Raw genomic sequence first — 22,378 nt, 5'->3', positions numbered from 1 at the left:
AAACAAAGAGGAGATCCATTCATTTTACTGTAAAAAAAACCTAAAGGTATAAAACTGCCATAGTATCATTTCCATGCTACATTTGTTCTGTGATTTCTCTATTTCCTCCAATCTTACCAAGACTCAATAGCTATCACAAAGAACCAAGACATCAAAGAGTAAAAAGTACTTTGCTAGTGGCTGGCGTACTATGGCACAGCAAAAGGCACCATGAAAATGAATTTTACACTATGTGATTTTTAAGCTATTGCTACTGACTGCAGTAACAAGTTAAAACATGGGATTGGACTGATTTGGATTTAGAGCTCCTTAAAATGAAGTCTCATAAGAATAATGTAAGCTTACATTAAATAAGAGAATTTAAATAGTTTACTGGCAAATAATGACACTGCATTATGCATAGGCTGTTAGATACATTACTTCTTTAGACACCAATAAAAAGTACCAAGTAAGAAGTGTTTTTATTAAAAAGAAAGACCATAAAAAAAGACCATGAAATTCCATTCCATTAGCATAACAACCTTGCACAATATCCATTTAGTTAATTTTTCTGTTTATAAAGCACTGGAACAGTCTTAAGAGTGGATGATAACCCAGTATTTTTAACATCATGTGGCTCTAGGTATTCACTAAGAAATGCACTGAAGATGCTTTATAACTGCCAATCAGCATTTTCAAAAGTGCATTTGGTTTCAGTTCTGAAACTTTATGCAAGCTACAAAAGACTTGAGCAATTACAAGACACTAAGTTCAGCAGCTATCTGCAAATGTAATAAACTACATTACGTATTTACAATATAATATAACAATAGTATTACCAATGAAAAAGGGTTGAAAATTAGAACAGCAGGGAAAAAAGCTCACACAGTGGAGAACTGTGGCTTTCTTTCCTGTAGCTATCTGCTAATTTAAAAGATACTCTCAAAACTGCTTGGCTAGGGCTGTAGCGATAATTATAAAATGACACACAGATCAAGGAACTTACTATAAGAGAATTAGATTAGATGGTGGTCAACAAAAAACCCACCCCCAAACTTATTTTTCAAGTCAGAAGCACTGAACGAGAAAGTTAATGCAAAGACTTACTATCTCTTGGCAAAACTGTAATACTGATGCCAGGATCACTTAGCTTTATAAATGGGAGGTTTCCAGACTTCCTGTCTTCCTCTCTGATAAGCAAGATGTTTTTTGCACAGACATTTCCATGAACAAGGCCTTTATCCTCCTATAAACAGAAATGCATCTTTTACAAACTGACCAAAAAAGTCTTACTGTTGAAGAGATATTTAAAAACAAATACTTTACAGCATGAGGGAAACATCAGCAAATAAAGTAATGATCACAGATTAAGTTGATCAAACTTCAGATACTCCAACAGTTTCTCTCAAACTTACAGTTTTCAGCCAATTTTTGTTATTTACCTAAAGTCTGAAACAATTTGACATTTTTTAACTCAGAAGAGTACTCATCCATCCACTTAAAATTAATGTAAGAATATTTAAATTCTGTTAAAGGAAAGACTTATCTAGTCATATATCCTGTCTTGAATAACGGCCTTTATGTTTAACTGGAAAGACTGTAAGGTTGAGAGACCTAATGCCCAAGAAGAATGCACTAGCAGAGTGAACAATACAGTATTTTCCCTTCCCAGTGGTTAAGTGTTAACACTACCAGGAATGTTCATGTTTATGTTCAGCATCGTGAGCTGAGGTGGGAAGCCCAGAAAGGACTGATTTCTGGGGGTGGTGGGGGGATAGCATTACTGCAAATGTGTTATATTTCATGCTAAAACATAAAGCATTAAAAATGAATGGACATTCAACTACGCTTTGTGCAAGATACAAAGTCTGTCTCTGGGTATCTACTAAATACCTGGTATATGGCCAATCCATTATCAAAACCCTTCAGAGTTTCAAGAATTCAGGTAATAGCTCAGCCTTTCTACATACATTAGTCAGAATCACTTGAATTCCGCCATTAACAAAACCGAATCACTTACCAGAAAATGCATGGCTAATGCCAACTGTTTGGCTACTTCCAGCTTCCACAAAATATTGATAATATTTTTGTTCTTTTTCAAATATGTGTCCAAGGATCCAAATTTTACATATTCTTGTACAAGGATGTCTGAATCACAATGATAAAAAGAGTAACAATTAAAACCAACCACAAATAATAAAATTTCAGGACAGATTACTGACTTTAGTACTACACTTCTTTTGATATTTTGTTGGTGATCTAACTATAAATTCCAACTTCTGTGATATCTGAGTACTGCCACAAATACTCTATGTTCTTTATACTTCTTTGGAGTGTGGAAGTTCACCTAATTTCTTCTCAAATATATAGTTACTAGATTTAGTATTTTAGGGTTAATTATTTAGATTTAATCTTTTACAGATTAGGTAAAATCCAATTAGCATCTTTCCACCCTTCCCTGAAAGGCACAATAATGTAACTGCTGATGTACAGAACTATCAATGTGGTGAGCTGAATAACATTCAAGTCATTCACTTCATAGTTGTTTACTATCTATATTCTTACTGGAAAATGCAATGCTTTATTGACAAAAGATGCTTTGCTTGAAAACAGACAAGTTTTTACCCTAAAATTGCGTATATGTGTATGACATATGCCTCCATGCAGCCATCCAGCAAATAACTTCAGAAACAAGAACTGACGCCCTCATCACTTTCCACACAATTTCAAATCACATGACTGAATCCTTGCCCTCAGCTGCAAGATGCTCACACTGAAGCTACTAGTATTATATCTGGCTGTAACAAAAACCCCAGATTTTTTAACAAATTCATTTTAGAGACAGAAAATACTCTTTTTTTGCAATTATGTGAAACAATTTTTATTGAATTTGTACATCAAGTGTGCAAACCACAGAATCAATAACAGCTGCTCTTCCTATTTCTTAATTACTGCCTCGCCTTAAACTGTAGTAAATCTCTTGCCTTCAGAAAGAGAATCATTTCTAGAGGACAGCTATGATCTAAAGGTGAAATACGTACCCACATACCTCTTGCAACAATTTCTTTTCAACTATAAACTTGATCCACCTGAAATTTTATATATTATCTCTGTGTGTGGTAAAATTAATAAAGTACAAAACCCCCCATGTGGTTGTTTTGGCACAAATTCTTGGCCAAACATAATGCTATGCCTTTTTCAGCCTTCTGTGAGAGGTAATTTTTGATTACAGAGGTAAATTCTGATTACTGAATCCACCATCTCTTTTGGAAATTCTCTCTCCCTAATGAAGACAACCACCTACATAATATGCTCATACAATTATAAAATGCTCCCTTTCATACAAATTTCTAATCACAAAAAAAAAAAAAAAGGTTTCAGGCAAACTGGCATTTCAGCCCAAAGAATGAATGAAGAAGAAAAACTGTCGAAGTGAGGTCCAGCAGTCATATTTGAAGACATATTAGCTTATGACAACCATCCAAAATTAAGGTATCATTTCAAGATGGTACAAATGTATTTCAGGAGATATTAAAAAACTCTTATTATTACACAGTCACAAAGCTGTATGCTAAACTGGAAAGACATTCAACTTTTACAGATAATGCAAACATTTTACTGCTGCTAAAATTTTGTAGTGTGTTTGTTGAATTACCAGAACCTCATGTTTTCAGAATGGGATCTCTAAACCAAACTTCCCAAAGTTAAATTTGTGCCCATGAAGTCAGCATGTGTGGAAAAGGGCGGCAATGTCTGTTTCTAATCACAGTAAATGAAAATTTTTCTGGGTAGCACAGCACCTCCCTTTCTAGCTAACCACAGCTGATACAATGTAAGGCTGCAATTTTTCTGGCACTTCAAAAGCTCATTCCAGAGGCATGGCAAAACTGATCTCAGATAGAACAGACATTACAGATGTTACTATTCACACTATCTGTACTTCAAACAATTTTTCCCTTTTCTTTGTTTTTACTATTAACTAGGTCTCAGATACCAAGGCTAATACTGCTGCAACATGAACATATATTAGCTGTTCAGCTGGTGTTGAGCTTTTGTTTTGTTTGTTTTTTCCCTGCTTTCCCAAAAACCAATGTCAAACTCTATATATAGAGACGCATAAAAATTGGTAAAAAAAAGAATTAATTTCTACTTACTCTCTTCTCCACAAACACAGACGCCATAATTTAATACCAAATGTTTGTAAGAAAGCTGGCTCATCATACTTGCTGCTTCAAAAAAGGACTTTTTGTAACGAGAGGGAGAGATCAACAAAGAAAATATGTCAGTAAAAACAAAGCCCCAAGTCCTAATAAATTTACTAAAACAATTTTTAAAAAATATTTCAACTATCTCTTTGCAAGGACCCTATGTAACATATTTTATATTGTTTGTTGTTGGTTTGTGTTTGGCAACTGTTTCTTGTTTGGTTGGTTTTTGCTTCAGCTTTTTTGTTGTGGAGGTTTTTTTCTCATTTTCTTTTTCTAAATAACTGGTATTACACATTCCAGATAGGCTAACAACCTCTTTTTCTCTGCCAGCAAGCATATCTCAACATTTTTAAAATAATAATTTTTTTCAGTGTCAATTACCTAGGTAAATTGAAGGCAAATTCATCATACACTATTCACTTTCTAATTTATTCTGCCATAATGCACTGTTCAGTTTCCAATTTATTTCTTTGCAGCACATTATTAAGTTAAAAGACAAAAATTATTATGTAATTCATCCACTATTGCAAGACCTTTTCCAACTTTGTCAGGAAAGTTTCAATGCTTTTATTGCTTTCTTTGTTTTTTTATTCTGTTCAGTGGCATCTCCGCCTACACTTGCTTGTGTACTGATTATTCACCCAACAAAGTGAAGTGAAAATTAGAACATTTTCCTTCAGGTGACTATATTTTTGTTTCTGTACTCTGAACTTTTAGTAAGTGATTCATAGTTTACAATATAAATTTTTACCTATGTTATCAAAAGAAGTATTGTAAAGTGACATTGCTATAATAAACACTATTACATCTTGTGAAAGTCTTTAAAATTCAGTTCTCACATACAGAGCCTTGGGCTTGATTACACTACCAGTTTATTAGTTTTTGCACAAAAGCATTTCAGGTCTGCTAAAAGCATCACTCAAAAAGTGTCAAAAGACTCAGTATGGGTGAATCCATGTATGGCAAGTTTTCCTCATACATAAATCTTCTGATTAGTTGATTTTATTGGAAAATCTGAAGACAGTCTACCCAGAGGAAGTGTTTTTCCATAAATGGTCCCTCGTTTGTAAATAATGAATTTACTGGTTAAGACAATCCTGTGACCATACCACCTCTTCTCTGGTACTTTAATTGTATAAATGACCTGTTCTCCAGACCCCAGTGGGCAGTTCTGAATTCTCTCACAGGTGGCGGGAACAGGGGAAATAAAGTACATAGGTGTACTTCCCAAAGCCAGTCTCAAATCCATACTTCCAGTGTCACAAGCCTAAGCATGAGCTTGGTTCAACATGCAACCCTCTACCACACAAATACCCATTTATGAACTAAATGAGTAATGCTCATGAAAAGAAGAAGAGTAATGCTCAGCATAGCATGGACAAATGTTATACAGCAGTCAACAATCACACCAACCTCAGAGTAGTTTCTGTGCACTTTATCCAGCACCTTTAAAAGAACTTCAGTTTGATGGAGCTGGCCATAGTCTCCCACTTCTTTCCTTACGCCTTTGAAAATCTTAGTAAATGTGCCCTGTCCAAGACTCTCCTCCTAAAAAGGAAGGAAGAATATAGACAGAAAAAAAAAAAAATCAAAAATATCTGCCTGTTTTAAAAGACGTCTTTAGAAACCCTCCCCCTGCATAAGCATATGCAAGTCTTTAGAGGTGTGCTGGCTGTAGAGACCAGCTGAGAAGGAAAGGAAGCAACTATATCAAAAACATCTTATATTTTTGATTGTTTTTTATTGATTGCTCAAGGATCTCAGAAAATAACTTGCTGCAAGAACCAGAGAGGAAGCAATTCCATTCAATATGTATCTAAACATCTCTAGAACCAAATAACTGTTATTGCAGTCAAAACAATGCTTCATAATTATAAAAAAAATAGTTATTTGCATTACTGAAAAATAAAATAAATTCTTTTCCACAACTCTAAGGAAAGATTACAGCAAAATCTCCTAGCTCAGATAAGATTCTTTTAAACACAAGCTGAGGATTTTAAAACTTGGTGCATATTAGACCCAACATCTGCAGTAGAAAAAGCAACAAACTGACTTACGAATATCAAGTCCTCATTACGGATTTTGTGAAAAACCATCTGATTAACATTATTGTGTCTCTGTAGCATAGGTGATGAAGGTACATCAGAAACACTATTGCTTCTGAAGACTAGGAGATTTGATTTATCTGGGAGAAGAAAAAGGGAAAGGAAAAACAAAGTAAATTTGTAAAATATAAAACTAAACCAATACTGTTTCAGAAGGATTGCTAATGAGGGGCTTCTGATTCAACACAAACAAGATATCACATTGAGATCAGTGTATTTAAAAAGCCACACAGCATTTAACTGAAATCAAAGTCTGATATTTTCTAATCAGCTAAATCATCTAAGTTTACTCATGAGTTATATGTTTCTTAAGTACTCCTACTTTTGATAAACATTCTGAAAATATTCCTACCTCCTTTCACATTTTAACTGCTGCACTATTTGTAATAACAATTGGGGATGGAAAAGGGGATGTAAATTACCTTGTTTTATAATACAAAGTATTTGTATTATAAAACAGAAAAAGTATTTGTATTATAAAAGAGCAAGTCTGATACTAAAACTAGATCTGAAAAGTATGTCTATGTGGGTATCTGCTCACATCCATAATTATATTTATTTAATAACTTATCATTCTGATGCATATAAACTTTTGATTTTAATGGAATAATGTTAAAAATTTATTCTCTATAATGTGCATACATATTTACTTGTTACATCACTTTAAGGTTTTGAATCCATTGGCTATTTTCAACCAAATTTGAGAGAAGTAAAATTAGTTCTGTTCTGGCAAGTTATATCATATCTGTTCTGGCAAGTTTGTCTTGAAATAAGAACTTTGATAGAGACAAAGACTAATATTAACTGTATGTAGTACTACTTAGAAAGGCAGATATTTAAAGATTTCATAAATGAGAAAGATATGAATATCAAAGGTAAGCAAAAAAATAAAATGCAAATACAAGAAAAATCCCCTCCTCAGGCAGAAGCCTTATTCCATGTGTATTTTTTCAGTGTTAAAAAGGAGCTGAAACCACACTCGCAGACTTGGCATAGCTCAGCTAAGATCAACAATGACAGAAATTCAGTGACATTGTTGGTTCCATTGCCTATGGAAGCATTCTCAGTGATAAATAACTAATTTAGTAGCTCTTTCCTTCTCAAGACACGAAAACACTTGACATAAGAAGAAACGCTGCTGCACAGAATCCACTGCAATTAAGAAACCCGTTTTGCTTCTAGTCGTGAAACTGGTTACCATAATTACTTCTGGAAGACTACCTTACACCAAAATTTTGCAGACACTCTGACTGGAAACTATGACAAAGAAGATGAATAAATAGGTCAGTGAAATTTAAAAAACCCCAGACAAATGTATCACAGAATCACAAAATATTTTGAGTTGGAGGGGACCACAAGGATTACCAAGTCCAGCTCCTGGCCCTGCACAGGACCATCCCCAAGAGTCACAATACGTGCCTGAGAGCATTGTCCAAACACTTTAAGTCTTTAATCTAGAAAATAGAAAACTTTCTGCTCAGAAATAATCTCTCTCTTACCTTTTGGTTTTGGAGGACAGCATTTGATGAACTGGAAAATTATGCTGTCTGAACGGACAGTTTCTGTCTGGTAACAGGTCAAGAGATCCTTAAGATTACTAAAACTTCTCTTGGTTCCACTGAGATTATATTCTCCATTCTCATTCTTTGTAATTAAGCAGTGCTTATAATCTGTAGTATTGTCACGCTGCAGAAAATTTTTCCATTAAAAAGGAAATCGATTAATATTTAATATTTGAAAGCCAATCTAAATGTATAGCGCTCTACTAATTAAAGAAAGGATGCTTCAGGAAAATATGATCATAATTTGTTATTTTGTTTTCACTATGTAATATTGATTCTGAGAAAATATGACTCCACTCCCATCACTGGAACTAGCATGTTGATGCTGGAGAAAAACAAAGGTTAATGAAATCTGAAAAGATGGAGCTGAGAAAACAGATAATGGATCCCAGGAATAATCCTTTAGAGCTATTAAGGAAAGCTTATTCATCCTGACAAGGGGTTACATCAAAACAAAATTTCGTTGGAAGCAATAGCCAATTGCTAATGCTAATGCTTACACTCCATGTTTGTTTGGCAGGCATTTGGAGATATCAGCTGCAGTTCTGCTTTTGTGTCATCTCCAGCACACTTCTACGAAATTACTTTCTAATATTTTTATTTCTGTATTTTTAATATGCACTGAATTATTTTCACAAAGACTCCTGAAAAGATACCATTAAACGTTTTTAAACAAGATGAATTCTTAACAGTGCTTTTGTGGTCCTGTATCTCAATCCTGCAGCAAATGGTCCAACCAATTCTGAATATAAAAAGTCTTCCAATAACTTGCACAAGTCTCAGGAAAAAAAAAGAAAAAGTTGCAGTACAGTCACTTAAAGGCAATGGTAGTCTTCTCTCACAAGCTTGACTCTCAACTTTGCCTCTCTAAGGTTGTTCATGAACCGATTTCTTTGTCTACAAAATTCCCTACCAAACATACTTCATTGACTGGACATAACATTTCTCCATTCACACATCAGCATTATTTAGTCATTTTCAGAGATGTACCTATCTCTGACAGTATCAGCAAACTTGCTAGCTCGTTGTACACCAGCAGGAAAATTCTTGTATTACCTTCCCCAGCTAAAAACACAAAGATAGCTCTGCTAATGTAATTAAAGAGAAATTCATTATTGAAACAACATTAAGAAATTATTTAACAGCAATAATAAAGAATTATATTATCACTAGCTGCAATGTCAGAGAGAAGACGTACATCTAGTTCTCTGAGAACCATATGCGTTTCCAGGGTGGCTTTCTCTCTAGCTAACAACAGATATACCCAGGAGATTTGTGTTGATGTAACAGCTGCCAAATAATATGGCTGGCCCAGTTCTGGGGATGAGGACAAGACCCAAACCCAAAAGAACCTGTGAAGGAGGCACTCTCAGATTGTCAAAGGCTGTATACCCAATCTAATGAAGCCCCACTTGTGATGGGGGAGGAGGTATGTGGAAAACCCAGAGAAAAAACTCAAGTAAAAACCCCCAAACATTAAAAAAATAGAAAACCTGGCAGATTGCTCCATCTCCCAAATATTTATCCCAACATCACAGTCCCAAGATCCATGCCTTTTTCTCCAGAACTCTTAAGCTCACTTCCCTTGGTCTCCAAGGCATATGGCATGTGCATTAGCAATTCTGTATCAACTCTGACATTTCTCACAAGACCCTGAAAATTGGCCCATCTGACAAAAGTAGCTATAGAATATACATACTAGACAAACATTCTGGAAGGGAAATTCAGAATCATTTACTGATCATCTCAGGCTCAATGTCAGACCACAACAAAAATGAAATAGGCACTAAGACAGAATACAAACCTCTATAGCAAAGGTAAGGAAGTATTTTTTAAAATCTTTAGGACTGCAGCGAAGGACGTAGAAACCAGTCTGATTACCCGCTTTCTTCAGTTTATTGATAGCAAAGTCCATGCTGCAGTAAAAATAAAATGTTTAATATTGCATAATTGCAAAACACAGAGATGTAAGATGTTGAGTAATGAGCAATATTACAAATATCTAATAGAACAATAATTAAAACTTTCAATTTTATACAGCTTTTTTTAAGATAATCTCTGTCCTTTATTTTCCAATATATAGGGTGATTGCTAATGTAGAGAGCAGCATATTAAAATTTTTTGATACTAAACCATCACAATTATTTATCCAATAAGAAATGTTAAGGGCTAAAAATTAATACTCCCCACAGCTTACAAGATGATTTTCAACATGCATTATGAAAGAAGCTATAATAAAATTACCTAACAAATAAGCTTAAATTAGCAAAACATTTGTGTGGGTGAAAAAGGTGGGTTTAACCAGGAAAATGGCTAACAAGAAAAAAGAGTTGAAACAAAACAACATTCATTATTATAAAAATTAATTTTCTTTTAAACAAGCCTTGCTAACTCACTATTTCTATCCATATCCAAGAATGATCTTTCCACTTAATTTTTATAACATGTCACAAAGGCACTGTATTTTACAAAGTGAAAAATAAGAGGAAAAGTATAAAGCATTTTATGTTACATAAATGCAGTAAAAAAAAAAAACATTTTAAGATGCCTACCACAGTACACAGACAACTAAAGCTCATCTTCCAAAAAAAAAAAAAAATATCAATTGTCATATTACTAAAAAAATTACTTACAAAATTGGCCCATGACAGTTGCTTTGGATATTTTCAAGGACTGATGGTGGCGCTACTTCTTTACAGAGATAATGATGGGCATCTGCTGTTAATCTGTAATATCCATCAATTAATGATACAAAGGAGAGGGCTTCTCTTAGTGACTGAAATTCAGCCTCCTGTTCAATTGCCAGAGAACAATGTGGGGCAGGGAGGGAGAGAGAATTTCAATTTTTAATAGGCAACAAAAAATTCCTGAATATGCTAATGCTATAAAAGATATGCATATGTGCACACATTAAAGACATGAATAAAAGCAGTTTTTAACTCATGTTTGTATATTCTACCTTCTTGTTATCATTCAAAACTTGATAGCAACCTTCAAAGTTCAAGATCAAATCCAAACCAAAGAAAACAGAGAAGTTGTGGATGCCTTATCCCTGAAACAGGCTTTTGAGCCTGCTCTAATGATCTGTGTCCCAGCCCATGGCAGAGGTGTTGGAACACAATGATCTTTAAAGGCCCTCCCAACTCAAACCATTCCACAATTCTACGAAATCTGCCACAAAAGAAAACCAAACAACCCTTAATCTACATAGATGAAACAGCAGAGGAATGCCAATATGAAAGAGCATTTGAAAGGGAAAAACAAGTAGATAGATACAAGTCAGCATGCAGACACCTACTGCACTGCCAATACAGTCTGGTTCTTTTCACTAAAAGAAAGCCTTCACTTATCAAAGATTTATACTTCTGCCTTCAAGCAGAAAAGAAAAATCTCCAGTAAAGTACCTGCCTGAAAACTTAACTACTAGTCAGCAAAAACTGGCATCCTCAGCTGGATCATAGACAGAAGATGACCTTTTACAACTATGAAATCGGGTACACTGGATAGGAGCAGGGAGAAAAATCAGGCGGTTAAAGGAAAATGGGTGTGAAAAAGGTCTTATGTACAGTATGATTAACAGATAAAAGCAGGGGAAAATTACATTAATCTGCAACAGCATATTAATTGCTGCAAATAAAACAAAAACAGAGAAGCATTTTCTGAGTCACCCTAGATTTCATTCAGCAGTGTAACCCAACGGAACAGGCTTTAGTATGTGTTTGCCTGTGACACCAGAAACATACTTAGCTGAACACAATTATTTGGCAAGTTCTTTGCTAGAGAACAATAAAAAGAGCTGGTGTTTTTGAGGAAGTGTCAAGAATTTAGAGTCTCCTAACTCCTTTTTAAGAGGACCAGGACCTGGAAACAACTGCAGCCCATGGTGAGGCAGCTGTACCTCTGCAGCCCATGGAAATTCATGGTGCAGCAGAGATCCCCCTGCAGCCCAAGAAGAACCTCATGTCACAGAAGGAGGACGTGCCTCAAGGAGGTTGTGACCCCATGGCAAGCATGGAAACATAGGTGTTGGCAGGACTTGTGGCCCCATGAGCCACTATGGAGCTGTGGAGCAGCCTGTTCCTTGAGAACTGCACTTCAGGGAAGGGACCAACACTGAAGCAGCTCATGAAGAACTGCACCCTGTAGAAACAATTTGCATTGGAGAAGTTCATGGAGGACTGTCCACCATTGGAGGGATCCCTTGCTGGAGCAGAGGATGAGTTGGGGAAGACTGAGAGGCAAGGACAACATGCAATGAACTGACCACACTTCCCCTTATCAATCCTCTACATTGCTGAGGGGAAGGAAGTAGAGAATAAGGAATAAAGTTGGCCCATGAAGGAGAGGTGTGGTGGGAAAATGTTTTTAGGATTTTTTAATTCTCATTACCCTACTCTGAAACAAATTTGGTGAATTTCCCTGAGTCAATTCTGTTTTGTCCATGACAGTTAATACATCTTAATTTATCCTTATCTTGACCCACAAGCCTTTCATTACATTTTCTCTCCTCTGTTCAAGCTGCAGAGGGGAGTGATTAGAGTAGACTTGGTGGGCATCTGGTGCCCAGCCAGGGTCAGTCCACCCCACAACTCTGTGATAGTTATACCTGCTAGAAACCCTGACTCAAGTGCAAGGTTGTAGCTCAAGTAAAAAACTTTTTACATTTGGGTATAAAATACTTTAAGATCTTCTTCAAAAAATAGTACACAGTAAAATCAGTAACATTAATTTTGTCCTGATACTTATTTTGTATCATCATTCTTCAGAACATTTTGAAGCCTTTTTCAATGTGTTGGTCTCTAGCAGACAGCTTATCAGGACACCATGGAAACAGCACACTTGAGAACTGAAACCATGGACTCAGGTTTAAGACTAATAAACAAAAGAACCTATCTGTGTACCAGAAATTTTCCTCAGATATAAATATCTACTTCTATTTCATTTCAAGCACATAGCTTTGAATGCAGAAGACTTTTAGTGTTCTGATAACACCCCTTACACTGCTGATAGATGTTTAATTTTATCTCATGCTTAATTAATGTGGTCATGGATTACACAATACTATGCATACAACAGTCACACAGCTTGCTCAAAGCAGTATCTATTAGAAAGAACAGCAACCAAAGTAAACAGACCAGATTCTTGCTGTCTTGTTTGTGAATGGTGACAATTCTTCTCTCACTGGAGCCTTCTTGGCTTGCTTGTTTAATGCTGACATCAATGATATCAGGAAAATCACAGTATGTTTGTAAATCCTGCAACAAATATAATTTCAGTAATAACATAAATGGCAATTAAAAAGCCTCACCTAATTGCAGCATTGGAACTTCTACAACTCCGAACTTGTAAGCCAACAACAAAGAGGATTATAAAACCTTAAACATGCCATTACAAGGAAATACAGGATTTTTTTCTTTATTGAATCATCACTAGGAACATAAATTGAAGAACAGACAGAGATCCAGGAATCATGAACAGAAATATCTACATATGGGCTTGGATTTTTATAACTGCAGATATTTCTTCACTCTGTAGTATTTTATGAATGGTGGATCATTTTGATTACTTTTTTGAGAAGGGTTTGGTTTTTGTTTTTTTTTTTTTTTGTGAGCTTATTATTGGCATCCTGATTAAACAGTTTTAGAAAGCCTGTCAATTATACAAAATGTCATAACTTCATTCAGAGTGATACAAGCTGCAAATCTGTAGCTGGAATGAAGAAAAAGTGTAAGGTTGTCCTCTCAGTCCTATCTACTTGTTCATCTAGTTGGTGAAAAAGTAAACTTGCAAAACAAATTTCTTCACAATCTACTCCACATATGTCATTACATACAAATAAATAAAAATTATTTTTTAGTTCAGTATCTAAATGACAATTCATAGTAAAGTTTACTGAAATGAGTTACAATCATGTTTACAAGCAGCCATATTAATTAATCTGGTTTTCAAAATCAACTTTATAAATAGTTTCTTTACCAGTGAAAATATATGCAGTGTCTGTCAATAATAGAATTATAATATTTTTAATTAGGAAAAAATAATTTGGCAATCTTTATAAAAAAACATGATTTATTCAAACACTATGCTTACTAAAGGCTTGGCTGCCAAGCCCAAACAGCATAGTATGCATACACTCTGCACACCTAAAACTGGAAATTGCAGAATCTGACATTTATGACAGATCCTACCAGAGCAACTTGCATTTACAGGAAAATTAGGGAAGGCAGAGGGCTGATACATAACAACTATGAATGAAGTAATTGTCAATCTACAAATATTCTAAGAACTGCACGCCTCAAAATATATGGGCATGTAATCAAATTTACTTTTTGCTAAGTATTGAAAAAACCCACTAGCATATAGTGTTTTTTTACAAATTATTACAGCACACGGTAGAAATAAAACTTTTTTGTACTTTGATCTTTTCTGCTACATATTACGAATCAAAATTACCAAACCAATGTGATTGTTTTGAAAAAAACACACATACTCCAGTTTGCCTTTACTTTTGCCTTAGGATAACTCCCACACTCTCAATGTACACTGCTTTGAGTTTCTACCAGGTTTTGGTAAACTCAACATAATGAACAGTCATGATGGGAAATCTCACATACAAAATAATACCGATAAATAAAAATGCAGCAGTACATGATTATTAGCACTTACAGGAACCACTAAGCACCTAATTCCTGAAGAAAGACTACATGGACTCCACAATCACACAGATGTAATTTTAGATTTGCTAACTGAGACACTGGTAGTTGTCTAACCGCAGCAGGAAAGAGGTATAGGAGAATCTGCCTCTTGTTTGGAGTCCTTAGATCCCTGCTTTCAAAGAAGATTTGGGGAATTTCTGCATTTTATCTACACCTCAGGGCATGGTCATTACATTTCTACTTTTTTTATATGTCATTGTGAAGTAAAATTTGCCTACCAAATTTGCTTACTACTCTGTTCCATTAGAAGTGATTAAAATAATTTTTTAAAATTACCTGCTCTCCAAGCGTCTCACAGTCTTTAAGTTTTCCCCTTGAACACTGAATTCCACCATTTCCAGTTATTACAACGGTTGCAAAACTTTCCTCTCCAGAAGGACCTCCACCAGGTTCTTTTACTTCAAAAACCTCTGAATAGAAGGCAGGCTGAAGGGTTTCCAGATTTATGAGATACTTAAGTTTCAAGTTTCTGGCAGTAGCTTTGCATTGGCCAAACTGTTGTATAAATTTGCGGAACCTGTACCTTATCCTTTTTCGTGTCAAAATGTGGTAGTCTTGGATTTTTGCTCGCACACACTTAGGTAAAAACATTTTGTAGCTGTGAATACATAACCAGACAAAAAAAGCTACTAATTTTATCCATTAAATCCAGCAAAGATAATTACTTCTGTGCTAAACAAGTCAACATTGAAAACACCTTTTCCTCTAAATGTACTGTTATTTTTACAACTGTAGGATAACAAAGATCCTTTCTTAGATCTGTAGTATGTTCTTTCGAACAGAGCCCCCTGTCTTCTTCCATTTTTTTCCACACATTCAATTGCAACATAAACTACATAATGCATTCTCCATAAATTCAAAAATGTCTGTTCTTTCATTAGTGAAGTTCTAAGGTAAGGCAGCAGAAGTTACAAAATTGGTTTGTTTGGTGTAGAAATTGTAAAGAGGATACTGCATGGCAACTACATGGATAAAGGACAGATTTCCTGGCTGAAAATACAGGTGGTAGAATACAAAACTGTGGTTGGTTGTCACTGAAGTTCCTATGTCAGGGACAGAATTAACTCAGCTGGAGTAGAAACTGATAGGATTGACACACCCAAGTGAGTTGATAAACTCAAGAATGTTTAGCAGAGATCTGCCTGAGATGGTTTAAGAGCCTGGAGCACATGACATGAGAGAAGAAACATATGGGATCTTGATTTGGTCAGCCTGGAGAAAAGTAGGCTCAAGTATGGTGTTCTATTAATTGTCATCTAATAATGTGAAAGGACAAGAGAGGATTATCAGTACCAGAGAGGAGACTGATTAGGTACAGAGAAAGGCTTTCACAAGGACCATGGTCATGCAGAGGACAAAGGTGCACAGAGTTAGCAGGGAAATCTCCGTATCTGGACAATTTCAGAACTTGACTGGATGAGGCCCTGAGTCACTTCATCTAACTTTGAATTTGACCCTGACAGGAACAGGGGCTTGGATCTGATGACATCCAGAAGGTGTCTCACCTAAAATTATTGCTTACATATTTTCTCACATAAGAAGCTGCTGCCTTACCTTTCATCAAGAGAGTCAAATCCATGTCTCCAAATCATGAATGGTCATCATGACACAAATTTTCTATTCATCTCTATTTTACATAATAAGTAAAATTATGTAACAATTTTACACCAACACATCGACTGCCAACAGATGAACACTTTCTCCTAGACACTAAGGTGCAAAAATACAATCTTTACGCATGAGATAGATGTGAAACAAATTACAGAATCACCTGACTGAATTGTAAACAGCCATTGGGGTTTGGTCCTTTTCTTTGGCCACTCTCATCATATCTAGAACAGCCATTCCAAGGCATTCTTCTTGTGTTTCGTGAGTAACAGGCATCTGTACCCATCCATCCAAAAAATCAGCTCGCCACTAAGAAAGAATGCAAGAAAGCAAATGAAACCTGGTGCACTGCTTCTTAACAAGAATAGAGGTTTGGGGTGCAGTTGCTGGGGGGAGCTGTTGTGCTGTTTGATTGTTTATGTTTGGTTTGTTTAGGGGGTTTTATTGGCTTGGTTTTTTAAAGACTCAATGACCTACTTCATCCACAAAGAGATGTACTTATTCAAAAGGAATACCAGCTGCTATCATGCTTATAAGCACTGTTTTGAACTTCATCTCTCCAAATACACAATAGGAGATGGAATTTAATTTCCAGCTTGAGAGGGCTTCAAGCTTTCAAGAGCCTACAGAGTTACTAGGAGAAGATGGAAAGGGAACAAATGCTAATAACCCTCACCAATCTGCATTTAGCAATGAGCGAGCAAATCATACCTGTGCAAATAGGTAAGACATGACAAGATCATCAAGGACGGGGCTTTCTGCACCACGAAGAACACCATAACGGTATGCCCTGTTGCTGCCACTGCAATACCAGTGGGGAAAATAAAACCTGGTAGGAAATAAATTCAAGCAAATGTTAATAAACAGACATTTTGGTTACCAGCATCAGACCTTACTGCTCTCATACACATGTAACTAGTGCTGCTGATCTGGAGGACCACTGTGAAACCCCAGTTACTCAATGAAGAATTCAGATCCAGTTCTTGGTGTTTTAAAGTACTACAGTATTCAAGCAAGATGATAAACTGTACTGATAGGAATGAGAACTTCGCTAAGTTATTCTCACTAATCAGAATACAGAGAATTTTATTAGTGCCTTCTAGTTTCTTTTGAAACAGCTCCCAAAAAACACTCAGGCCAAATTATATAATGTAAATAAATGAAGCAATTTACAAAAGGAAAACTGACTACAGTTTTAGTTGTCCACATTCAATTATAAAGTTAGGGAAAAATGGTTGTATTGCAGAAACATGTCTGACTATGCAGGACAATTACTCTGCATTTCAGAAACTGCTACTTATTTCAAAAAGGCAAGCACAGAGGAGATGAGATGTATTATTACGAAGAAAGGTTTTTACTTCTAGTATATTTTTATTGTTTGTTTCTTCAATCTGACACTGGTAAACATAGTGGATAGAGAAAATTAATGAAGTACATAATTCAAATCACTCCAGTATTTTTGATTCTTTTAGCTCCCTGTTTTCCAGAAAATGCCAGCAATCTGTCCATAACTTCCAAGAGAAACTACAGTTCAACTAAAGATCATATTGGTTGTGTTCTCTCACACAGTCTTGTTTTATCATGAAAAGTGTACAATATTTTATTTAGATTACCTTATCCGGTAAATTAGGATGAGTCTGGTTGCTTCATCTACATGGAAGATGTGATTTGGGGGATACCACATTCTGTCTGTTTCACTCATGAGTGCAAACATGTTATGATACACTGGCATGATACCTACACGAGGACCAGAGAAGCAAACATCAGTAGGAAACAGTTTTCGCAAAATATTTTTTTAAAAAATAAAATCTTTTAATAAATGGCTTAAAAGCAGCAGATTGTCACAGTGCTCTACTACTATCAGCTACAGGTATCAATATTGCCAACAACACTGCAACCATGAGCCCATAACCTGCAGGCTGCTTTGCTGATTAAATTTTTCATTCCTCCTTTATGGTCTCTGACTGAAGACTCTGTCCACCTGTTGTCCTATACCCCACTGTTAGATTACAAGATTTTCTCTGTATGGCATTTAATAAAATGTCTTCTTAGCTTCTCAGTTTAGAAACAGCTTACAACAGTAGATTTGTTTTTCCTGCCTTTCCAAAATCAGATCATTTGATTTGAGCATTGATTTTACAACTAAGCATTGATTTTAAGACTTTAGACTGATTAAAAATTAGAAGTAAAGCAACACAAAGAAAATTACAGTGATTAGGACAACCACTGGCCATTTCCATTTTAGTAACTCAGTTTATAGCCAAACATATACTGTTAAAATAAAACAGAACTGGAAAATATTATTTTCCCTCAACAACTTTGAGTTATGCTAATGGTAACTGACAAGCAATTCTACTTAACCAGAAACAACAACAATCAGTTGAGCATCAACTCTTCAGCAGCACCACAATTTAAATTTGACTTTGACACTCCCAACTGAAACACAGCCTACGACTCAGCATTGTACTGTGCTGCAGTGTTATGCGTCCCTGTGGTGCCAGTGTTAGATTTGGAAAACAGGTTAACTGCCTGAAAATTGACAGCACAAAAGAATGAACTGCAGGTATTGACAAAAATATTCTGAAGACAGAAAGAGACACAGATTGAAAGGCCAGAGAGTAGGATGAAAAATTACAATGTCAAAGTTACAGCAGGTCATATCTAAAGAAAACTTTACATTAAAGGAATATACTTTGGGGTAAGAAGGCAACAAAAAAATGGAAAAACAAACAGGTAAAGACAAGAAAAGTAACTTAAAATGACGTCATGAGACAAAAGAATTCTGGGAAAAGGTAAAATATCAACACCCTTGCTCAAAGACTTAGAATGAAGTAACTGAAGTTCTCAAAAGAAACCAGGAGAAAAAGAAAATCCTTTGTTTCCTACTGTTCTGAACAACATCTAGGTAATTACTGAAAGGGGCAGACCCCACATTTCTTTCATCACATCTAAACAGCATGTAAGACAATCGAAAGAAACAACCAACCAATTCCACATACAAAAACTACATAACCCTTTGGAATAAAACATAGTTCAGTCTTAAACAACAATTAGCTTATTAAATTTGATACAAAAAAGACTTTGCTTCTATAGGGGTCTAGTAAGAGGGCTAAGAACTAGAGTTCTATTGCATATTCGTGAAGATTAAACTGCTGAAATCTGTAGGCTAATCATCTGACACCTTCTTAAACTAAAGCTCTACAAAACATACCAGAGCTGCAGGTGTTAACATATGATTTTCTATGAAAAGGAGACACAGGCCTACAGGAAACTAGAGAAATGGAAAGCATCATGTAAGGCAATGAAAAGGAAACCAAAACAAAACAAATCCCCCGCAGGAATAAAACAGATAAGTAACTGAAGATTGGCTGTAATTCTAAATGTTGCAAATTTATGGCGCAATATGACATATTTGATCCATCCAAGTTTTGAGGATTTTTTAATGGAGTTAAAAAGAAACCTACCCCATACAACTAAACATGGCTCTCATTTGATGTGTAAAGTGGGATGAACTATACTATACTACATGTCAGCTGTCCATAAAGCAGTAACTTAGCAGTCACTAACTTAGCAGTTTTATGGCGGTGTGGTATCTGCATCCCAAACAATTTCAGATTAATTACAGTGTAATGTATGTGAGAATCACTAGCCTGTTTCATGACTCTTGCTACATGCTAAACACCATTCAGGGCAATGCTGAATATTTACTATATAGCTAGTGAGACCTATCTAGTTTCCCTAATACTTTTACCCAAACTACTAACCATCCCGTGTACACTTACTGAACAACATTTCAAAACCACATTCTTAAATTCAAATGCTAAGCTGCTGTGTTTGACCAAATACATTACAGACACCACAATCACCATGCCACCCCACATCTCAAAAAACCCCACAGGTATTTCAAGATCCTATCATTCCCATTCTGAAACTTTAACCAAGGCATGACTGCGGCACTCCCCCCTACAAATCAGAAGTACTTATATTAAGCCCTCCCCCTGCCACTGCCTTCCTTTGTTTGAAAAGTAAACCGTGCACTCTTCCATCCCTCATATTTTAGCATTTATACTTCTGAATGGCAACTTGCACCATTCACTGGCAGTATTTAAGAACTTAGAGATCATGTCTATTTTTCAAGAAAAGGAGTATCACTTTGTTATCCCTTCCCCTTTAGAACTATTCATTTGCTTTGCTACACTTAATGTTCAACAACTATAAAACAGAGCAAATTCCTTTATTAAACAGTCTTGAAAATTGTCCACAAAAATCTGACAAAAGCAAAGAGGCCAGAAACTTCTCTTTTCATGTAATTCTTACCACCACTATTAACTGCAGGACCTTTTAAAGTGAAGATAACTTCAGTATTTAAAGGTTTTCTCTAGAAACAATGAAAATCTAAAAATTGGAGTGGGGAAAAAAAGTCTTCTGCTGAAGCCTAGATATATGAATAATAGCAAAAACTTAGGAGAAATATAAAAGTAATTGAAGCTAAGTAAAATCATAAAAGCCATTCACAACAGGTACTGAAAAGCCCCCCCTGGATTTTCACACTGCATCAACCATGCTATCAGCTCAATCAGTGATGAATTAGGAGAGAAGACAGTGACTCAGACATAATTAATCAGAATTTTCACTGCTTTGCTTCTTCAGCAAGGGCTATCAAGTAAATTTTCTGGAATATTGCAGTGACAGGATCTCTTGAAAATTTATTTGTTTGTTGCATAAGGCTGAAGAAAGGAGTGTGTATATATATATATATATATAAATAATATACATACTATATAGGATATAGGATATATACTTGACTATAGTCAAGTAACATCACAAAAGACTACAACACAGCATAACTTTATATTTCAAGCTTCTGTTTCAAACCTAAAAAAAAGTAGATTCTTCTTTTCCTCATGATTTTAGAGCTTCACATCCAGACAAGTCTCACTACTTCATTTATCCTGAAGCAGCTTAGAAAATACAGTTTTTCTGAGTCTCCTCTTTTGTTGGCATTAGGAACCCTTTCTCCCATACAGTATATTTTCATAATGGAATGTCCCTCTTCTAAGAAAAAATAAAAAGCAGGAAGTGTAAATCACAGCAAGCCATGACACCACTCTGACATGTGAAAGCCATGCAGAGTCTGCAATAGAAATACTGTTGTATGAAACTCTCAACTCAAGCATGTTAAGTCATTAGATATAAAAAGATGAAAGCAATTAGTTGAATTATTAATAAAAATCTCAAATTTTCCATATAAAAAGTCTAATACATACATTAGTTCTCATAAAGTTGAAAGCAAACTATTTAAAACATATATAGCCTTGCATATATAAGATGGAAATTTGCTTGCCTTTTCTGACATAAAAATAGTATCTTGCATTATCATTCATGCAAACTGGAGGCTTACCAAACCCTTAACATCATATTCAATGTCACTATCCTGTCAACAAAATGGTTTCTGAATAGTCAATCAAAGCTTCTATTTCTTTTCCTGGAAAAACAGAATTGCCCAGAGTTCTGATCTATTAATTCCCCAGCAAGTGAGGGAAAGCAGGGGGGCTACATGTTCTGGGTGGATTTTCAGGAAAGGCTATCACTTAAAGGATGACAAACAAAGAAAAACCAAACAACAACACGACCTCACAAAAACAAGCTAACACACACACACAGAAAAAAACCCTGAAACCAAGTAAAACAACTGAACAAAAAAAAAACAACCCTCAGTGAACAGTTATACTCAATGACAACTCCGAGCTGTGCGAATCCTGACTCATGTCAACTCTGGAAATTCCGCATGTTAGGAAAAATATGCCTAGAATTCCCTTGTTAGCACCACGGAATCTCTTCTGGAGCATAGAAGCAAAGACTTACTACAAATCATAACATTATGCACTGCACTCTCTCCCTTGAAAACATTCAATTGACTGCAAACACTGCCACCACTTGTCACATTAAATGCTTTGAAACAGTGCTTTTACTTACTTATAATTAAAAACTCTCTGCCATTTTATGGTTTTCCAAGAGAGACCAGCATTTTTCAAGAGTTGTACCATGGAAGTTAAGACATATTTGCAATTCAGATGGTGTGAATTAAAATGAAGATACAAATAACACAAAGATTCTGCAACCTTTAGAACAATTTCTCTAATGTATTTCATTTCCGTCATCAGTTAGTTCCTCTAATACCACTTTCCCCTTCAGGCTGA

General features: G+C 35.5%; 1 protein-coding gene across 13 annotated transcripts in view; it reads right to left on the bottom strand.

Moving 5' to 3' along the window:
* JAK2 (Janus kinase 2) overlaps window positions 1–22,378 on the bottom strand; it is an 87,067-nt gene that overhangs the window by 19,582 nt on the left and 45,107 nt on the right. For 12 of the 13 annotated variants that reach the window (XR_005956766.1, XR_005956767.1, XM_041486234.1 and 9 more), the window contains 13 exons: window positions 17,792–17,915; window positions 16,890–17,007; window positions 16,342–16,487; window positions 14,847–15,168; window positions 12,990–13,109; window positions 10,488–10,645; window positions 9,659–9,770; window positions 7,792–7,978; window positions 6,245–6,372; window positions 5,601–5,735; window positions 4,134–4,221; window positions 2,000–2,127; window positions 1,087–1,225 (listed from right to left, as the gene is read on the bottom strand). Coding sequence is in view for 11 of the 13 variants with exons in the window: in XM_041486234.1 (XP_041342168.1) it covers window positions 1,087–1,225; window positions 2,000–2,127; window positions 4,134–4,221; window positions 5,601–5,735; window positions 6,245–6,372; window positions 7,792–7,978; window positions 9,659–9,770; window positions 10,488–10,645; window positions 12,990–13,109; window positions 14,847–15,168; window positions 16,342–16,487; window positions 16,890–17,007; window positions 17,792–17,915 (1,905 nt within the window). In the remaining 2 variants the exon portion in view is untranslated. Of the gene's footprint in view, window positions 1–1,086; window positions 1,226–1,999; window positions 2,128–4,133; window positions 4,222–5,600; window positions 5,736–6,244; window positions 6,373–7,791; window positions 7,979–9,658; window positions 9,771–10,487; window positions 10,646–12,989; window positions 13,110–14,846; window positions 15,169–16,341; window positions 16,488–16,889; window positions 17,008–17,791; window positions 17,916–22,378 lie in introns of those variants that run through there. The other variant, XM_041486241.1, reaches the window with a different exon arrangement.

The sequence above is a fragment of the Pyrgilauda ruficollis genome, unplaced genomic scaffold (genome assembly GCF_017590135.1).
Source record: "Pyrgilauda ruficollis isolate IOZ18807 unplaced genomic scaffold, ASM1759013v1 scaffold74, whole genome shotgun sequence".
Taxonomy (NCBI): domain Eukaryota; kingdom Metazoa; phylum Chordata; class Aves; order Passeriformes; family Passeridae; genus Pyrgilauda; species Pyrgilauda ruficollis.
The sequence above is the reverse complement of the archived record's forward strand: the minus strand, read 5'-3'. Positions and strand labels throughout refer to the sequence as shown.